General features: G+C 42.1%; 2 protein-coding genes across 4 annotated transcripts in view; one reads left to right on the top strand and one right to left on the bottom strand.

Annotated features, from left to right (window-relative positions):
- The window catches only part of scai (suppressor of cancer cell invasion), a 51,413-nt gene extending 30,953 nt beyond the window's left edge, over positions 1-20,460 (bottom strand). Inside the window, exon 1 of one of the 3 annotated variants that reach the window (XM_077240659.1) lies at positions 20,237-20,460. The gene's annotated coding sequence lies outside the window, so the exon portion shown is untranslated. Of the gene's footprint in view, positions 1-19,720; positions 19,839-20,236 lie in introns of those variants that run through there. The other 2 variants (XM_077240656.1, XM_077240658.1) reach the window with 2 other exon arrangements.
- On the top strand, positions 6-2,145 carry LOC143749296 (E3 SUMO-protein ligase ZBED1-like). Its single transcript, XM_077241840.1, has 2 exons — positions 6-425; positions 1,120-2,145. The coding sequence occupies exons 1-2, from the start codon at positions 6-8 to the stop codon at positions 2,023-2,025; spliced, it is 1,326 nt and encodes a 441-aa protein (XP_077097955.1). The 3' UTR covers positions 2,026-2,145.
- Positions 20,461-20,507: the final 47 nt, after the last annotated feature.

Below are 20,507 nucleotides of genomic sequence, written 5' to 3' on the forward strand. Positions count from 1 at the left end.
CAAACATGACCCCCTATATGAGCTTGACTATACACTATGTAAGTGCTGACTGGAGCCTGCACTCCAAGTGTTTAGAGACCAGGTATGTCCCAGATAACCATACTGCTGACACCCTTGGAGAAAACCTGAAGTCTGCTGTAGCAGATTGGGGACTGGATGAGCACAAACTAGTTTGCATTACTACAGATAATGGTGCTAACATTGTTGCTGCAATAAGGGATCTTGGCTGGCCATGGCTCAATTGCTTTGGTCACAACCTCCATCTCGCTGTGTCCCATGGTCTGGACAGCAACAAAGATCGGACAGCGCGTGCCATAGGACTCTGTAAAGGTTTGGTCAACACATTCAACCTGAGCTGGCTTAAGAGGAGAGACCTGAGGAAGGCACAGAGTGAGGCTAATCTCCCCCAACACAGTCTAATACTGGTGATTGGTGTTTAATTCATAGATAAAATATTTATATAATATGCTCATTTCAGTTCATTTTCCCGACCGACAACCGCCGCTCGTTATCCGATTTTTATCCGTTAATATTATAAGATTATAATATTGAATTGGCATTAAGTAAAAAATAAAATTGACACTTGTCTGTGCTCCGTTAAAAATAAAAATCACGGGTTTATTTTAACGTGCAAACATGCAGAACAGATCAACAACAGAACCTGTATTCACATAAAATTCACGCACCTGCAGCATTTCTGACAGTGACAACAGAAAAAAAACAATAAAATAATATAAATAAAAAACATAAGATAGGCCTACAATAAATATATTTTATTAACTTAAATAATTAACAAATTATGATGACAAAAAGAAAACACTGAATCAATTTGAAGCTTTGAAAAAAAACGGCATTGTTTTCATCAAATAAAAATAGCAGGCCTACCTTAATCCACAGCTTGTCTAGTTTTATATATATATATATATATAAATTACCATGCAGCAAAAAAAAAAACCTTTAACATAGTATTATAATCGGTCAAAATGTTTACTTTCGTTTAATGGTTAAATGATCAATATGAGCATTAATAAAAATAATGGACATGCAAAAAGAAGTTATTTTATTTAAGAATGTTGATAGACAAACTAATGAACAAGAACAATATTATCTTTCACACAGGATGTTGTCACACGATGGGGCACTAAGCAGAAGATGGTAGAGAGGGTGCTGGAGCAACTCCCAGCCATAAGACGTGTCCTGGTTGAAGACAAAAAACATAGCCACCTCAACCCAACCTGGCAGGATGTTGCTGTGTTGGAGTCTATCAACGCAGCAATGAAACCACTGGCTGACTTCACAGACATCCTCTCAGGGGAAAAATACGTCACGGTGTCCTCGGTTAAGCCTGTGTTGGAACTGATTAAAGACGACCTTCTCTCTCCAGGCCCTGATGACACTGCACTGACAGCCAGTATTAAACAAAACATGTGCAGGGTACTGACTGAAAAATACAGCTCACCTGCAATCAATGTCCTACTTAGAAAGGCCACCATCTTGGATCCAAGGTATCGTGGCAGCATGGAGGAGGCAGGTGCATTGGATGATGTCAAACATCAGCTTGTGCAAGAGCTACTGGACTTAGGACCAGAAGAAAGTGGAGAAGGTACAAGTGGTGAGAGCTGCAGCAAAGCCACTGGAGGAAACGAGGATGAACCTACTGCTCCCGCACTCACCAAGAAGAAGAGGCTGAGTGACCTTCTTCAAAACAGAAGAGCTCGTAATCTCAGTCAGGCACAGGCCCAGGCTGCATTTCCAAAAAGAGTGCAGGCTGATGCAGAGCTGACTAAGTTCCTCCAAGAGGATGCAATTGATGCATCTTGTGATCCATTGGTGTGGTGGCATGACAATCAAAGAAGATATCCTTTGATGGCCAAGTTGGCCCAAAAATACATGTGCATTTGTGCTACAAGCACCAGCTCTGAGAGAATGTTTAGCACAGCTGGCAACATTGCTACTCCTGAGAGATCCTGCCTTAAGCCACACAAAGTCAACATGTTGGTATTTCTTGCACGGAATCTGCCATAAAATCTCTATCTCTCTCTCTCATCATTGGTGTACTGTACATAGACTGCAATTCACTTTTTTTGCTGGCGAAATTATTTTGCAAAAGTTTTTTGCATATGGCTTGAGGCTTTTTTGTTTGTTTGTTTTCAAAGGTCCTAACAGGCAGTTTTGCCTGTTATGGAATGCATGTTGAGCCTATTGTTTATTATTTTTTGAAGTGCAATTTTGTTTACATCCATTTTATTTATTGTTTTTGGTATTTATTCAAGTGCATTTTTTGTTAACAGAGACTGAGAGTCCATTGCTTTTATTGTTTTTGGTTGTTTTGTTCATTGTTATTGTGGATATTTAAAATGTTTTTTAATGCACTCACTGCCATTTTCAGTGTTAAATAGTCTTTGGAAATAAACGTTTATTGAAATTTGAAAGGTGTATGTGCATTATTATGCCATTATCATTATTCTAGATGAAAATGGTCTCAGATCGACAATATTATCGTTTATCGCGATAATTTCTTGGACAATTTATCGTCCAGCAAAATTTGTTATTGTGACAGGCCTAACGGTAATACCGTATACCCCGGTAAAATAGGGAGGAGGTTTGAAGGTATCAAAATTTGGATACCGCCCAAGCCTACTGCCCACCTTTCAAGTGGTCAAAAAATTCAGAGAATATTGTGGGGATATTTCCCCATAAGAAGAATTTGTCACAATTAAAAAAATTGATAATTGAAATATTATCACAGCCGCAACACTTGTGTAAGGTTATGCATACTCTATTTAAAAAAAAAAGAATATCAGTGATGTATTCTGACAAAACAATGTTTTTTGTAGGCAGTTGTTTCATATATTGCTAATATTTTAATTTATTAGCTCGGATAACTTGCCCAAAATGCTCAGAAGGTCTATGAGCAAACAAATTTCAAATGTGCACACAGATGTTATCTTGTATCTTCCCTGCATTATTCGCCCCATATGTGCATTACATCATGTCTAACATTTGAACATGCTTGTATTAAGGAAGCACATTCAGCATTTCATAGAGGTTATTTGCAGCTATAGCTCTGCAAACCAAACGGAAATTTTGTTCAATGGAAAAGCTGTCTGTCATACACACTGTTTAACAAGGAGCTGCCATTCATTCAAGTCTGCAGCGATTCTCGATTCAATTAATCCTCTTTTTCAGCATGAGAGATACTACAGTTCACATGTTCCACGAGAAAAACAAGAAAATACAGTCAAATTCTTATATTTGGGATGTTTTATGTTTTATTCCGGTTTCATGCTAAAATGTATAAACAAGTTCTCGTTTATACCTTTAAAACTACTTTATGATAAATCATCTCCCTCTCTTGTTATTATTTACTGGTGTGATTAAAAATTATAAAAATGTTTTGATAGCATAATAAGAAAATATGCATTGTATTAATACAATGCTATGCTATTAAATTAATTTATAACAGAATGGTTGATCTAAATCTGGAATGACTGTAAATGAGTGTGTGATGCGTGAACACCTCCATACAGCTTGGGGTCCGTATTTTTTGTTTTTTAAAGAAATTAATTATCTTATTCTTTTTTATTTACCATTTCAAATAAAAGCTGTTCTTTCGAACTTTTTATTCATCAAAGAATTTCCACTAAAATAGTAAGCAGCGCAACTGTTTTTAACATTGATAATATGGCAGCACGATTATGGAAAAAACTTACATTGCGATATTTCGTTTCTCTGCTATATATATATATATATATATATATATATATATATATATATATATATATATATATTGCAATATGAAAACAATTTCATCAGATGATTTGAATAGCTCTATCTGGAAAGAATTCATCATTCTAGTATGATTGGGGTAATTTTGTAGGAGGGTGCATCTTAGAGTACATTTATTAAAATAATAAACAAATTACAAGCATTGATAAATACAATAGAACAAAAGATACAAATGAACTAAACAGTGCTTTATGTTTTTCAGGTATATCTAACTGTATTCAGAAACAGACATTGAATAATCAAATATAAAATAACACTGCATCTTCACTGTATAGGTTAAATTAATACAGTTAATTAATAATATTAATATTAATAATATATTAAAGCTACAAAAGTGTTTGATTAGTGACAAAAATCTACAGGTATTTTAGGCTGCTGTCACTTTAAGACAAATCCGCGGACCCAATATAATCATGATAACCGACTTTGTTTACGAGGATACTCGCTGAGACGGGCATTTTGACTTAATTTCACAAGTATGCATCAGTTCAAGCTCAAACGAAAGAGAACTGAATTCTGTGATCACGTACTGTCTGCGTGGCTTTGTGTGTGTGGCGCAAGTTCCGTCAAAGACTATGGTTCCATTCTTCTTGCGCTTTATGTTTAAAACAAGCATGCCGCACAAGTCCTGAAAAGTGAAGCCAAAGCGTCTTGATCGCCCCCCGGTGGTTGGTCCCAGTATAGTTCAAAAACCCCACCCTCCCCATGAAGTCTAATGTATATTTGTTACATAATGTATATGTTACATAATATATACATTGTTACATAATGTATATGTAACATCTCGTTATTACTGCATATTTTGTCGTTTTAACAACATAACATCTCGTTATTACGACATCATTTAGTGGAAAAATAATATGTATGTGGCAGCAATGCGTCACCATACTAATGAACGAGATGGAAACTAAACAGTCAAATTACACTTTAAAGGTGCTCTAAGCGATGTCGGGTGACATCACTTCTTGTTGACGTTTAAAGTATTGTCAAACAAAACGAAGGCTAGCTAGACCCTCCCTCCTCCTCATCCGCGCACTAACCCCCCAAACCGCACCCCCAAACCCTTCTTATCGGTTATTGGCTGGAACAGTTTTATAGCGAAGAACTACCTGAAGCTGCTAGGGCTGGTTAGATCGCAGTGAACTAGGTGTGTCGGTCAGAACACCACAGAGTGAAGTATCAGTTTGAACTGAATTATTATCATTGGTATGAAGAATCAGCATGAGAGGATGAAACAGCCTTTACATAAACATTAACAAGCTATGAGAGATTGAGTTCAAAGGACTGATGAGAGCTTCCTTTTCAGCCTCCAGAGGGAATGGATTCAATTAGCGGTGTTTGAGCATAAAGACACTTGCCGATACACATGCAAGGATTGGTGGACAATGACACGATGTGAGCAGGTTAAGCACACGTGGAGACCTGCTGTACAGTCAGTGAGTCCTACTTTAACTGACTTGGGTTTGACTCATAACTGGGCTAAATACGTATTAGCTGACGAAGACAGCTTTGGTATACTTGTAGTTAAAGATGTAGATGCATGTATGTGTGGTTTCTTCTTTGTAGGACGCACACAAACACAAGATACATCCACTTGAAAGGCGATAATGCTTCTGAAACACGTCTTCAGCTGTTCGTAATTGCGGTGAACCTGATTTCTAGCAGCGGCTGATGCAATCTGTCATACGCACTGAGCGGAAGAGATAACTGCTCTCGCGGCCACTCCCTACAGACTTCATAATAAGAGTCCCAACTAGAATAGTGCAACAGTGCTCAAGCAACATCTTATTATTAAGAGTCTTTTGCACAGCCGCCCCCAAATTGCGTGCAATTTGTTCACGTAAAAGGCTCATCCTAATTTTGGACTGTAGGGGGGCATTCCTCATCCTCCTCAGTATCTGGAATGACTGGAAGAGCAATAAGCCGGGCAACTGGCTGAGTATACACTTTGTCTTTGACTTGCACGTCCACGGATCGCACATGACCATCTGCACTCGGATGTACTTTAACTACTCTGCCAACTGGCCAAAGGGCCCTGGGGAACTGGGGGTCCATCAACAGGACCACTGAATCCACTGTCAGATCAGCTGGGACACCATGCCACTTCTGCCTGCATTGGAGGGTTGGCAGGAAGCACCTGATGAACCTTGACCAGAAGTGATCTGCTATAACTTGGCAGCGTCGCCATCTCCGCCGGCTTAGTCCCTCGCTCTTAGGGTAGACAACTGAAGGTAGTGCTACATCAAGCTGCCCCATCAAGAGTACATTAGGAGTCACGGCATCCAAGTCAGCAACACTGGATGAGGTAAAGCCCAAAGGTTTGGTATTCAGTACTGCCTCAACCTCCAGTAAGGTAGTATGTAGTACCTCCTCCGAGATAGGTTGAACTCCTATGACAGTATACAGTGCAGTCTTGACCGACTTGATCTCCCTTTCCCACGTTCCCCCGAAGTGAGGAGCTGCAGGGAGTTGAAGTGGAAATCAATCTTCTGCTTAGATAGAAGCCGTTGGAGCTCGGAGGACATGTCGTTAACTCTTCGGGGTCGCCGATCACGCCGGCGTGATCAAGTTACATGACCAGTTTAAGACGTTGAAGCATAAAAACAAAGTCAAGTTAGGCGCTGCCGTCCACTTCTGTCGAAAGTGCTGGCTTCAAATTCTATTTTACTTTTTGTTTTGTGTTGATAAACCAAGTAAAAACGGAGATATGATCATTTAAACTTTATATAAAAAAATATTGACGCGTTCGTAAAAGAACGTCAGATGGGATGCGACAGGCGTTGCATTTATTCTAATAACTTCGTCAGTTTTTGTCATAAAACAAAACGGAGAAAAATGTGTGAATCTGCTGACTCTGCTCTTCAGGCTGCACGTTTTAGGGAATGGAGGAGGAGCCAACTGAGCAAAGAAGCGAAATTAAAAAGGCAGAGGATTTACGGGAGTTGACAAAGAGAGACGTTATATATATCATGTATAGAGAGATATTATTGCTAGTTTTTGGAAGAGTTTGAGTAGATTTTGAGAGTAGTTTAGGAGTAGTGTAGATAGTTTACGTAGTTTAGGAGTGGTTTAGGTAGTTTAGGAGTAGATTTAGATAAACTGTTTTAAGGAGTGGCACAGATAAAAAATAAAATTGAATAAAAAACACCTGATATTTTTTGTAAATAGTTGTATGTATAGTTTGATTTTGTGTTAATTTTATCTTTTGTATGGTATATTTGCACTAATGAGGAACCCCTCTGACTCAAGGAATGAAAGCCCTGTAATCTAGCTATCTGTGTAATTGTACATGAAGTGTTTTGTAGAGTTTCTCAGCAAAAAAGTAAAGAAAAAACGCCTATTGCCACACCTCCTATTTGTGATTATATAGTTTAATTTTTATCTCAATTTTAAATTTTTTATTTTGTATTTAAACTATTTGGTAACCCTCATACTCTGGGTATGCAAGGGCTTAAATATAGCTCTCTGAATAATTGTGTGCACAACATTTTTTAAAAAGTGGCTGAGCTAAAAAGAAAGAAAAAAAGCCTACGGCTACACCCGTTTTTTTTGTAAATCATATTTTTTTTGTATATAGCTTGATTATATCTGAATTGTGCCTGTATATGTTGACATTTACAACTTGTGTTTACATTTTAAACCTTTTAAAATGCTTCATTGAGCATGTTTGTGTTTTTTGTAGTAGAAAAGCTATAATTTTTCTATTCGGATTTTGTGTTTTTTGTGTGATTTTGGGTCCAGTATGTTGATACAGTACATCAAAGTGAAAAACTAATTGTCTGGTCATATAGGTGATGTTGTGCTGAAAAAAATAATACCAAACATTGGTATGGTAAACATTTGTTTATGTCGCAAAATTAAAAAAAAAAAAAAGTACTCAAAAACGGCCAAAATAGCCCAAGACTCCGAAGGGTTAAAAGACTCACGGAGCTCCTTCTCTCCTGCCTTAAAGTTCGTACCCTGGTCAGAATAGAGTTCAGCTGGAGTCCCTCTTCGAGCGATGAACCGCCTAAGGCTCATCAGGAAGGAGTTGGCATCCATACTGTGCAGGATGTCTAGGTGCACCGCCCGGGTGGCAAGGCACTTATAGATGATGCCCCATCTCTTCTCGGAGCGTCGTCCCATTTCGACCTGAAAAGGCCCGAAACAGTCAACACCTGTAGAGTAGTATGGCGGTTTATAAAGGCGTAGACGGGATACAGGTAGGTTGGCCATCTTCGGGACCAACGGCTTAGATTTCCATCTTCGGCACTGGTTTTGCACCCTCCGAACTGCCTCCCTGCCACGGAGAATCCAAAAGACCCAGGCATCTCTGCGAATACTCGCTCAGGACCCGGATGACAGAGACGAGTATCGTAGTCCTGGATAAGGAGCTTTGTTGCTGGATGCAAGGGGTCCAAGATAACAGGATGTTTGAATGCAGGGTCTAACCATTCGGCACGTCAGAGTCTTCCTCCAACTCGTATGATTCCCTCGTCGGAGTCCAGCTCCAGGGACAGGGTAAGGAGACGACTACTCCAGAGTACCGCTTTCCCTGCCTTTAGGTGATGCAACTCCTCCGGAAAGCACTCGGCCTGAACTCTCCGGAAGATAGTCATCTCTGCCTGCCGGTAATTAGCTGCTATGAAGGGCTCATCTCAGTCTGCCGCCCCGTGTTCCTCCTGAGCTACAGACTCGACCATATCCTTCCAAGACTCGTATGACTGGGCCAGGTGGGTCTCCTGTCTGTCTGCTCTAGATATCACCCCACACGAAGCAGACTTCTTGTAATCCGTGATATCCTCTTCTTGTGCCTTTCCAGGTGAGGATGGCCATTCAGCAGGTCCCTTGAGGAGGAACGATGGCCATTGGCTCCAGCGGTTAGGCATAGCCAATTCTGCCAGGGTTTTCCCACGGGTCACATCATCCGCTGGGTTCTGCGCAACATAACGCCAGGTACTTTCTCCTGTCAGCTCCTGGATCTCAGAGACACGTGTACCCACGGAAACCTTGAAGCGGCATGACTCCGACTGCAACCAGGTTAACACTGTTGTCGAATCGCTCCAAAGGATTGTCTGATCCGTCTTTAATGTCAGTTCTCTCTCTAACGTCTTTGCCAATTGGGCAGCGGTCAGGGCACCACAGAGCTCTAGGCGGGGGAATGGAATGCTGTCGCCGGGGTGCTACTCTGGATCTAGCCGTCAGGAATGCCAGGTAAACCCGTCCCGAGTATCTTCTGTTCTCAGATAAGAGACTGATCCGTAGGCCCTCTCAGAAGTGTGACTGAACACATGAATCTGTCTGGAAGCAACCATCTGATCGGTTTGAGGCGACGCATAGTGTCGGGATAATGAGATGCGTGGCAGCAGATGTAACTCTGATTCCCACTCCTTCCATGCCTTCTGCAGATCTTGAGGGATAAGTGGGTCATGCCAGTCACGTGGCTTGTCCCACATGCTCTGGACGATCATCTTGGCTCGGGTCGTGTAAGGTGCAATAAATCCCAAGGGTTCGTATTGTCAGGCGAGCACCTTGTAAACATTCCTCATAGTGAGTGCTCCATACTCAAGAGGTCGGCTCTTGTAACCTAAGGTGTCTGTCTCCCAGTGCCAGCTAAGTCCGAGGACTGGTTCTGAAAGTCCGAGTTCATCGTGCGAAAGCCATCGCTCCATGCTATTGGACCTCGCCTCTGCAGGTAGGTGCATGAGGACATCAGGTATATTGCAGGCCCACTGCCTGATCTCAAACCCTCCGGATGCTAGCACTTCCCTGAGCCGGTCCACCAGCTCCTTAGCTTCCCCTACTGTCTGCACACTCTGAAGGCAGTTGTCCACATAGAAACAGTGCTCCACCAAATGCCTGACTCCTTCCCCTGGACCGCCATAATCTCTTGCATGCATCTGGAGAGCGAAAGTGGCGCAAAACGGTGAACACGCAGTGCCAAATGGTAAGACCTGCCACTCGAAAACATCAGGGGGGTTTGCACTCTTCATGTCCCTCCAAATAAATCTGAGGAGCGACCTATCTTCTGGTAAGAGCTGAACCTGGTGGTACATGCCTATGATGTCACCACTGACTGCTACGGCATGTACCCTGAAGCGCAGTAAAACGCCCAGAAGAAAGGGTCCCAATGTAGAAAGGAGGGTATCATTGAGGCTACGACCTCGGAATTGGATGGAGCAGTTAAAGACCAAACGACTCTTTCCGTTATGGCTCACTAAATTGTGGGGTATATACCACGACTCATCTTTGGTTGAGGCTTCCCTTTGGTCAATCTTCTTGACTGCTCCCGTCTCCACCAACTTCCGAACTGCTGCACAGTACTCATCGGCCCTCAGGGGGTCCCGGGCCAAACGTCTCTCCAGACCTCTGAGACTGGGCAGGACGGCTTCCTTGGGTGCTTGGAGAGGGGGAAGATCTCGCTTCCGTAGCAGAGGCGTGGCATATCTGTTGACACCTGCGACCTGTACCCGCCTTGTCTTAGCCTCTAGGAGCTCTACCGCTTCTTTATCCTGCTTCGACCTTATTGTCAGTTTAAAGCTCTGATATGGCAGTATGTCCATCCTCCAAAGCTTCTCCACATTCTGCACCAACTCCGTCGTCTGGGGTGAGAGACTAGTGAAGAGACACTGCTGCGTGCTCGGTGCCCACTGGGTGAGGTGTGCGGGTCCTTGAAGCGTCCATCCCAATCTCGTACAAATGCCTGCCGGACCTCCAGGAGGGCCCATTCTCACCGGCTCGATAGGGTTTAGTAGATGGGGGTAATCAGCACCAATTAACACCAGCGGCTTAACATGATCGAGTGCCTCGAGGGGGAGATCTGCCAGGTGCTTGTACTTCCTCTTCAAGCTGGCGATGGGGTAGGTGTGGTCCGCTAGACCCAAGTGTTGAGAGGTGAAGGCCTCCACTATCCGGAATGTTCTCTTGGGATTGGAAGAGGATGAGATATTGAACGAGACAGCGGCTCCCTTCAGGGTTTGGACTTCCTGCCTAATCGTGCGGAGAGCAAGGTCTTCAGGCTTCGTCTGCAAACCCAATTTATCAACTGCTTCGGGGAGGAGCATTGTGCGCTCTGAACCATCGTCCAGAACTGCATAAGTGTCCAGTGTCCTGTCCCTGTTGCGCAGGAGAACTCTGACGACTTTCAGCAGAACACGAGAGTGGGCCGATGGTCTGTCCAGGTAGAGAACCTCTGCACCAGTACTCACCAGACAGCTTTCGGCCTTCGGCGGCTCAGCCTTGGGGCGTACGTTGGCGTCATGCGAGACTCTGAGATCCTTCCCTTGACACACCTCGCAGAGTTCCTTGAGGTCACACTGCGCTGCTTGATGGGCTCTCCCGCATCTCCAACATCTCTTATTAACCCTGATCCACTCAATGACCTCCTCTCTGGTGAGTCTCTGAATGACTGGACACCTATTTAAGAAATGCTCTGTGTCCTCACAGTATGGAGAATAGGGTTTTGACTTGCTCTTCCATTTTGGCGCAGATGAGCTCTGACCCTCTTGCTTCAATCCTCGGTTCGACGTATAGGTCTCTGCTCCGTGTAGCACAGTAGCTACTGGCTTGCCCCGTCGCTTCTCGGCTCGGGGTCCTGACAGACCCTGGGTACGGATATCTGAAGGGTTGTCGTATCCTAGGCACCACGACTCATATCGAAGCCATTCCGCCAGGTCGAGCAGTGTATGAGTATGTCCTGGACGATGGAACATTTGACGTCTGAAGTTCGCTCTCATCTCCATCGGAAGCTTGGTGAGGAGTCGTGCCACATGTGAGCCACATCTCAGCTCAACTTCTCCATCTGGGCCCAGTGTCTGTAACATACCCACAAGTGACTGTATATGCAGGGAGAACCTCTCGAAGGCAGCTACATCTCCTCTTCTGATCTCAGACGAATCCATCACTGGAGCGATCCTCTGCAAGGCTACATGGCGCGGCTGGCCGAACTTCTCGGTCATGGCTGCCATGGTGTCAGTGTACGGCCTAGGCGAGTTAATAAAGGAGTCTGCAATGAGACAGGCCTCTTCAAGTTTCACGTGGTCCACAAGAATCTGGTACTTAAAAAGCAATGAAGCGTCAATGGGTAGCAGGTTTGTTAGGGCTAATTTCAGCCGAGAGAACTCCATTGGGTCCTTATGGACGAAGAAAGGAATTCTTGGTGATGGCCCCCTGTACTCTCCTCCTCCCAGAGTCACCGATTCTGGCGAGAACTGTCTGCCTCGAGCAGGGTGTGGTTGGCTTGTATCAGGCCTGACTGGGTACTGATTTGAAGATCCCTCATCCGTGCGATACATTCTGGGCTGCGGACGGGAAATGGGCATGTAGGGTTCTAGCCCCCTGGTGTAGGACCGGACGTTGTGATGTAGGTTGAGGGCTGTTCAAGCTACGAGGGGTAGAATGTGGCCGAGTATGGGCTGTGACATTGGAAGTCACACTGTCCCTCATTAACAGTAACCTGCTCATCATTCTGTCTATAGCGGTGACCACACGCTGATCCTCCGCAGCTGCAGACGATGGAGGGTAATCAAACGAAGGCCATGGTGGAGGGGGCAGTCCCTCATCATACTCCTCTTCCTCTAACGCTAATGAGTCACCTGGTAATGGAAGGGGTGGCACTGGCCATCGCTCTGAAGACGGATCCCGTTGAGCTGCTCCCCACACTCTGGCTGAGGCTGTTAACTCACAGGGTTCCCTTCTATTATCCTGAGGTGAGACTAATCTGTACGGCATGCTCTCTCCGGGTAACCCGCTCGGTTCATCCTCCGTGTAGGGCATAGGGGTATGTGGCCATCCTAGGCTTGTGTTGTTAATGCTCTCCTCAGGCTTGTCGAATTATCGTCTAGTGCATTGAGGAGCCTACCCCACTTCACATGAGGTTGTGAACTCCACTCATCCCGTCCAGACGTTTGTGGTACCGGGCTGACATGTGGGCCATGTATCCTCTGTCGCGCTGCACTGACCTCATAATCCCTCAAATATGATGGCTGCCTTAACTGCCGTCTGGGCCGAGTGGATGGGGCCCACGATGCTTCATCACTCCGTTGCATGCTCCCAGCACAGCTGCGATCCGGCTCGAAGGACCACAAATGTAGCGAAGAACTACCTGAAGCTGCTAGGGCTGGTTAGATCGCAGTGAAGCAGGTGTGTCGGTCAGAACACCACAGAGTGAAGTATCAGTTTGAACTGAATTTATTATCACTGGTATGAAGAATCAGCATAAGAGGAGGAAACAGCCTTTACATAAACATTAACAAGCTATGAGAGATTGAGTTCAAAGGACTGATGAGAGCTTCCTTTTCAGCCTCCAGAGGGAATGGATTCAATTAGCGGTGTTTGAGCATAAAGACACTTGCCGATACACATGCAAGGATTGGTGGACAATGACACGATGTGAGCAGGTTAAGCACACGTAGAGACCTGCTGTCCAGTCAGTGAGTCCTACTTTAACTGACTTGGGTTTGACTCATAAATGGGCTGAATACGTATTAGCTGACGTAGACAGGTTTGGTATACTTGTAGTTAAAGATGTATATGCATGTATGTGTGGTTTCTTCTTTATAGGACGCACACAAACACAAGATACATCCACTTGAAAGGCGATAATGCTTCTGAAACAAGTCTTTAGCTGTTCGTAATTGCGGTGAACCTGATTTCTAGCAGCGGCTGATGCAATCTTTCATACGCACTGAGCGGAAGAGATAACTGCTCTCGCGGCCACTCCCTACAGACTTCATAATAAGAGTCCCAACTAGAATAGTGCAACAGTGCTCAAGCAACATCTTATTATTAAAAGTCTTTTGCACAAGTTTGTTATGTTTCGTGGTGCGGGTAAGCCCAGTTTGTTTTTGTGGCCGTTTGTGGAGCCTGGGGTGTCTGCAGAGACCGTGTTTTTTTACAGTGTCTTCAGGGGACAGGCAGCTAGTGGATAGTGAGGAGATGTTTGTTGTATGTGACAAAAAAAATGTTGGCCTAAAAAACGCGACATCGCTTTGAGCACCTTTAAATAAATTTTTTACAAAGATGTTTTCTGTCATTTTAGGTCGTTTTTATCACGCTGATTTAATTTAAGTGTTCGTTTTTTTAAATAAGTTTGATCTTAGTTTCGTTATTTGATGCTTAAAAACGGGAATGTGACATCGTGATTGACAGCTTCTCTAAACGAAGTAGTCACTGAGGTACCGACGGACTTTTTTGGGGGCGATTTTCGGGAGGAGATTGGAGCTTCAACTTTAATTTCTACAAGTCCAGAACTGTTTATTTCACACAGTAAACTTTGTACTTACAGTTTCTGCGGGAGCGAGGGCGGGACCTTGATATCGTGGCTTTACTTTCTGCTCACTACTGCCCAGACTCAGGTCCCACGTTCACTACTGCGCAGAAGCAGGTCCCAAATCTGCGCAAGATGTCAGCGCTATATTAGGACTTTGGCGGCTTCACTTTTCACCAATGCAAGAGAGTGAAGGGGCGTCGTCCATCTTTTTATACAGTCTATGGTTTAAACTGACAGGACACATGCGAATGATAAACTTTTACTATGATGGTTAAACTTTGCAATAAATCCGCAAATCACATCATGCGTTACAAACAAGCAGCAACATTCTAATCTGAAAAACGAAGCCTACTCGGAAGTGCGAAAAACTGCAATACATCGAAAGTCCGCTAGGGGCAGGTCCCAAAAGGGAGCAAATGTCCATAGACCCCCATGTTAAAATGTCCGTTTTCACAGCATAAATTCACGTTTTCACAGGTTGGTCCCATGGACTTTTATTGTATTTTTCGATAGGTTCCGAGTGACCTGACATCTGTGAGGGGGGTGAATTTTTTTCTAACTCGTTAGTTTAGATCGTATTTAGATAGAAAATGTCTGACAAATAAAGGCGTGGTTAACTTTGATTGACAGCGTGATTGACAGCTGATAACGGGCTGCGCCGAGTGGAAGTCTCGGCCATGATCTGACACAAAACATCATACCACCTCTGTATCCTTTCTGAAAAGATTTTCCAAGGACGAAAATACCCCCCATACCCCACACCCGCACATACCTCCCATAAACGGCCTCAAAACCGTTCTTCAGAAAGTCTATGGGTGACGTCACAGACGCTTTGTCCATATTTTTTACAGTCTATGGTTACAAACCGGAAGCGATCAACTACGATCCCTATACTTGACATTGCATGTGATGTCTGCGATGTGACTATAGCGATGGATGCACACATGGTGATATCAATGCTAATACAACACATCGTACAGCCCTAATTGATAATAATAAATGTTTCTTGAGAAGCACATTAGAATGATTTTTTAAGAATCAATGAAGATTGGAGTAATGGCTGCTGAAAATTCAAGTTTGCCATCAAAAGAAGAAATTACATTTCAAATAAATATTAAAATAGAAGACAGTTATTAAATTGTAATAATATTTCACAATATTACTGATTTACTGTGTATCTAACCAAATAAATGCAGCCTTGGTGAGCATCAATGTTCCCTCTAAGCTGCGCGCGTTCGCGGCCGCGCAATTGTGATGCTGAGGCCGCGCACTTCTGAAGCCGAGGCCGGGCAGAAAAGATTAAAATGCCACGCAGAGGACTGACGCGAAATGTGTTGGGAAATCCATTTGATTGTAGTTTAAGTGAGAAATAATTTCAGTGCTCTGGTCAACCGCTATAGAGTGAAAACTGGTGAATGCAGTTTACAGGTTTCATAGAAAGAGAATGATGTGAGCACGTGTGATTGGCATTGAGTCTTGCGTGCGGACCAAATAGCTCAATACGAGAGGCAACGAGAAACGCAGACATGTGAAATAAAATCACATCATAATGTTTTAAAGGAGAATGGTTTGATTAAAGTGGTAGAAATAACTGTTGATGGACACAGAACGGTAACAATTACACACCCACCCGCGTGAAAATTTCAAAATAGGCTATCATTAGTTTAAATCTGTTTGTGTGTGTGGGGGGGGGGGTTCAGGCATGGTTAGATTACTATAAAAGAGTTCACATATTAACTTTTCTTGAAAATATTTAGCTATTCGATCTATTTAAATGCTTCAGTTTGTTTTCATATTATAATAATATAATATGTAGACAAATTGAAGCATTTAAACTGATTATATTATATCACTTCAAATACTTCAATTCGTTTTTTTAATATTATATTAGGCCTATATTTTATTATATTATAAGCCTAAATAAAGAATCTCACGGGCTCATTGCCATTAAAAACTTTGAAACCCCCTGCTAAAGAAAATATTGGAAATTCATAAGAAATAAACAATCATTTAACTTTGATGGTTTAATGCTTCCTGCATGTACACAATTAATTGACTGTACAAAAACACTTTGTTTTTCCCAAACCATCTCAGTGTAACAGCTTACTTTTCTTTCATACTATATTCTATTATTGTTAAGAATTGAACTGTCCTGCAGAAGATTTTGTAAATTATTTTTCATAGGATTTCTTGGTAAAGACTGTACAGTTGACAGCACTGTTAAAAAAATATCAGGTAACCTAAAATGTGCTTCATTTAGTGACTTCTTAATTAACTGCTTGTTTTTCAAAAATATGATTTAATACCAATAAGTTACATCAAGGGCCAAATAAAATAGAAATGCCACATTAAAGTTAAAAGTTACAACTGAATGTTGAAACCATTGTCTTTCTACGTATGCTGTACAGGTCAGGTATAAAGAATATTTTTGCTCAGGTGGCGAAATATGTCCGCCCAATAGAAAAAAGTTTTGCTCAGCAAGAAAAAAAATTAGAGGGAACATTGGTGAGCATATATAAAAGATTTCGAATTGTGGATAGAATTTTAGAATGGTTTAAGTAACATCATTAGGAGGAGATGTTTTTTTAATACTAATGTGAACAATCTAACAATCAGATACCATTTTGTCCAGTCTAAATAAAGCATTCTATTGATTAATTACAAGTAGTATTATCAATGAATCTCTTTGGGGCTCATTATGACAATCTTGACCCACAAATCCAAATATCCATTTAACAAAGGTATTTTAAAAGCTAAATTGGGTTTGGATACCTTCAGCTTGGTCATTCATATAACAAAACAAAAACAGCAACTGGCACCTATACTGAGAATAAGCAAGTATATTCAAATAACTGATCAATATGCAGACCAATATTGACACACAGCTTGAAAGATTTCTATTTTCTGGTCGTAACAGGTGGTAATTGAAATGACCAGGATGTACATATATAGACACAGAGCTATAGGGTGGAATCAGCCATTAGTCTTAGACCAGAAGAAGTGTGATCTAATGCTGAAACAAACAACCTGACCACCAAGACCCTATGGATGTAATCTAGGAATGAATGGAAGATGGGCTTTAGGGAACTGATGATAAGAGCCAGGTTGAAAGGAGGCATGAATAAGAGAGATCTCCTTGTCTCATGAAGAAAACGCATGCATGCTCTTTCTCTAAAGCCAGAAGTGGTTAAGAGATGTGAGCTTGACCCACATATCCTCTCCTTCTATAAAAATGCATGAGCTATGCATCTGCAGCAAAAGAACTGCAGGATGAGGCAGTGTGTATGTATGACCTGTATGAAGGCAACACGTGCAACTAAAAATCAAAGCTAAATCAATATCATATTATCACTTTTTGCAGTCACTGCATCACGAATACATTTTGTAAGTACTGAAAATTACTTTTATCATGTTATAGTAGGTCTACTTTCTACATGACTTATCAACTATTAAAAGAACAGCCTGCTTGGATAGACAAAGTCCGATTAAAAACAAACAATACTACAAAAGATCGGTCATTACATGAAATTAAAACTGCAATTACTTACGAAGTTAAAGAGGTCACGCAAATACATATGCTGACTAATGCATCTACCCTCTGCGCTAAAGCCTACATGACTGCTCATGTTAATGGGATACCGTCACTGAGAAACGTCAGGAGTGATGAATGCATGGTGGACATGGTGGCTAAAGAGCCCAAGGCTCTCTAATGGTATTCAGATCCACAAAGGAATGAGGTAAGAAGTACGCAGAGGAAAATAGGACAAGCGCCTATATAACTCACAAACAGGGAGCTATAATTATGAACTAGCTTGCAATCTTGAAATTTATTTCTAAGCTATGCAACAGTAATATTCAGTACAAAAATTTGATTTGCTGACCAAATTGGTGTTTTCTCTCGAACGCCATGATTACTCAGAGCCGGGTTTCTCTCACTACTTGTGTGAGAAGAATGGGAAATGGAAACCCACGGAACATTTTGAGCATGGGAGGGAAAAACATTCCGCTCCTTTCCACTCACATACCGGTATGCTGTTCCAGATCAGCTTTTATCATGTGCATTGTTTTGTGACACAGAAAGCTTAATGTTTTGGCTCTATCTTCACTAAGAAAAAAAATACACAAATTGGGCAGCAGACTGTTGGTTGGTAGACATGTGGTTCAGCACAAGGCTAGAAATGTTCACTAACAAAGTAAATGGGTAAATTTTGATTCCACACAGACTTTAAGAAATAGCGTGCTCACACTATTCTGCTGTTGTAACTAACTTGTACTGAATATCAGCATGACCTGTGGTACTTGAAACACAGCCGTGTTGATATTAACTGTTGAAGTCGACATGAAACGGAAGTTTCAATTGTCATTTCTTCCCTATTGTGATGTATATCCGAGTGAAACGGCTTCTAGGACAAAAAAAGTAGGATGGGACTTGTCCATACCCCATTGGGAATTGATTGGATCATTGGATGGTTGTAGTTTGCTATTGCTGTGATCTCATGTGATTGACAGGTTGTCCTGCCCTCTCACTCCTCATGACATCATGAGAGAAAAGAAGAGATGTCACTACAAGAAGGGAAGTTATTTTGATTCAAGATTATGAGTTAACATGAATTTAAAAATAACAATAATAGTAATGGTGTGCAGAGATAAATAATAAATACTGCAAAATTCCATTAAAAATAAGAATTGCCCATTGATTTCATGGTGACTGAAGGGGGATCAAAAAAAACTAAATTGGGTTTATAATGGATTTGAAACGAAATGATCCTTTTAAGATAAACTACACCCATAATATTGTCCATAACTAAATAGTAAAATACTCGCATACTGAAGAATTCTCGTCCACGAGCTCATTCTTCCATAACAAGCCAGTCTGTGTGACGTCATTTCAGCTAAGCAACCTGGCCGCTCTTTTACAGATAATGTGTGACAGAGCTGATGCTAAGAAAACATGCTTGTCTGCAACAAATCTGCCTGTTTGTATACATACACGTATACATACACACACATATATATATATATATATATATATATATATATATATATATATATATATATATATATATATATATATATATATCGGTTCCAGTCAAATGGTCACTTATTCTCGCATAGATATCATAGGACCTCGTTTAAAGTCCAATGACACAGCCCTAATAAGCTCGATACAATAAAGCACAATTCGCTCGTACAGTCAGAGTATGCACACACGGCCGATGCAGCCTGAACGTGAACAATAAACTGAGCAGACAGCGAGCGCTCTGCAAAAATCAAACCCGTGCTTGTTGCAGGACAGAATGAACACGGGCTGCACATACTGTAATTCTTGCGACAGGCAGCCAATGCTTTTTCAACCGTGTTCATTCAACAATATTACAGAGACGCTTATTGGCTCGTGTTCCATTCACAATATCACTCCCAACTTGAATATATGGGTGGTCTAAACGGAACAATAGACAAAGGGTGAAAATCACAACTAAACGTGATGCGTTTGGCAGCGTGCATCTCTGCGTAACAGTTCATTGACCAAGAACGCGGACTGACTTACTGATCACTGTTGTTTTACATCAAGTACCAGTGTAAAGAACAACAACGGTCATTTATGTGATACTTCACACCATCAAGCATATCTAAATGCATTTACTCAAGAGGACAAAGCCTTTCTCATCTATAATGACTTACCTTTCGCGCGACGGCTTCCTCTCTTAGATCAGAATGCGGTAATACACGACAACTCTGTGTGACTCTGTCAAAGACGAAACTGTATGTTGGATCGTGTAATGGCAGAGCTGTGTTAACATGATTTGTGAACGCTCGTGTAGCTCGTTTTTGTCCTCAAAATGATCATCAGAGTTGACAAAACTGTGGCTTTAGCAGATGCTGTGACTGCGGTTTCCTGGCAACCTAAATTATGTTGCGCTGATGACTGAATGGAGTTGACGTTCTGTTATTGATGGTTTTTAATGTATATGAACACACATGTATGGGGATGATATACGTATAGATTTTCTATACATATACTGGACTCTGAAGGAAAGCTACGGCATAAAATTCATATTTTAGAGATTATCTAAATGATTGGCGCTTGACTATCGTAGTCCTCCAAGACGTGTTAACTTCAGCCGTATTTGTATATCATCAACAACGCATAAACCGCCGAGCAATATCTGTCAAAAAGTCATTGATTTGAGAGCCAACCTGAGCACTGATCTTCCGTTTCGGCTCCTCAAGAACGGCGTCTCCAGGTAGCGCGCGCCTGTGAATCTCGCCCCGACACAAATCTAGACATCCAGTGCGGTGGCGCACCGTCGTTTACATCCAGCTCATTCAAATCACCCTCCCAGGGAAGAGCAGGGAGTATCTGCCATTCGGCATCTACTGCAGTCGATGGTTCAGTCTGGCCAGTTGAATCTTCATTGACTAACGTTATGTTGTGGCAACCCGCTCAAAGTAACATGCTTGTCAGTTC

This window comes from Siphateles boraxobius, unplaced genomic scaffold, assembly GCF_051911475.1.
Source record: "Siphateles boraxobius isolate OS27281-9 unplaced genomic scaffold, OSU_SipBor_1 24, whole genome shotgun sequence".
NCBI classification, from domain to species: domain Eukaryota; kingdom Metazoa; phylum Chordata; class Actinopteri; order Cypriniformes; family Leuciscidae; genus Siphateles; species Siphateles boraxobius.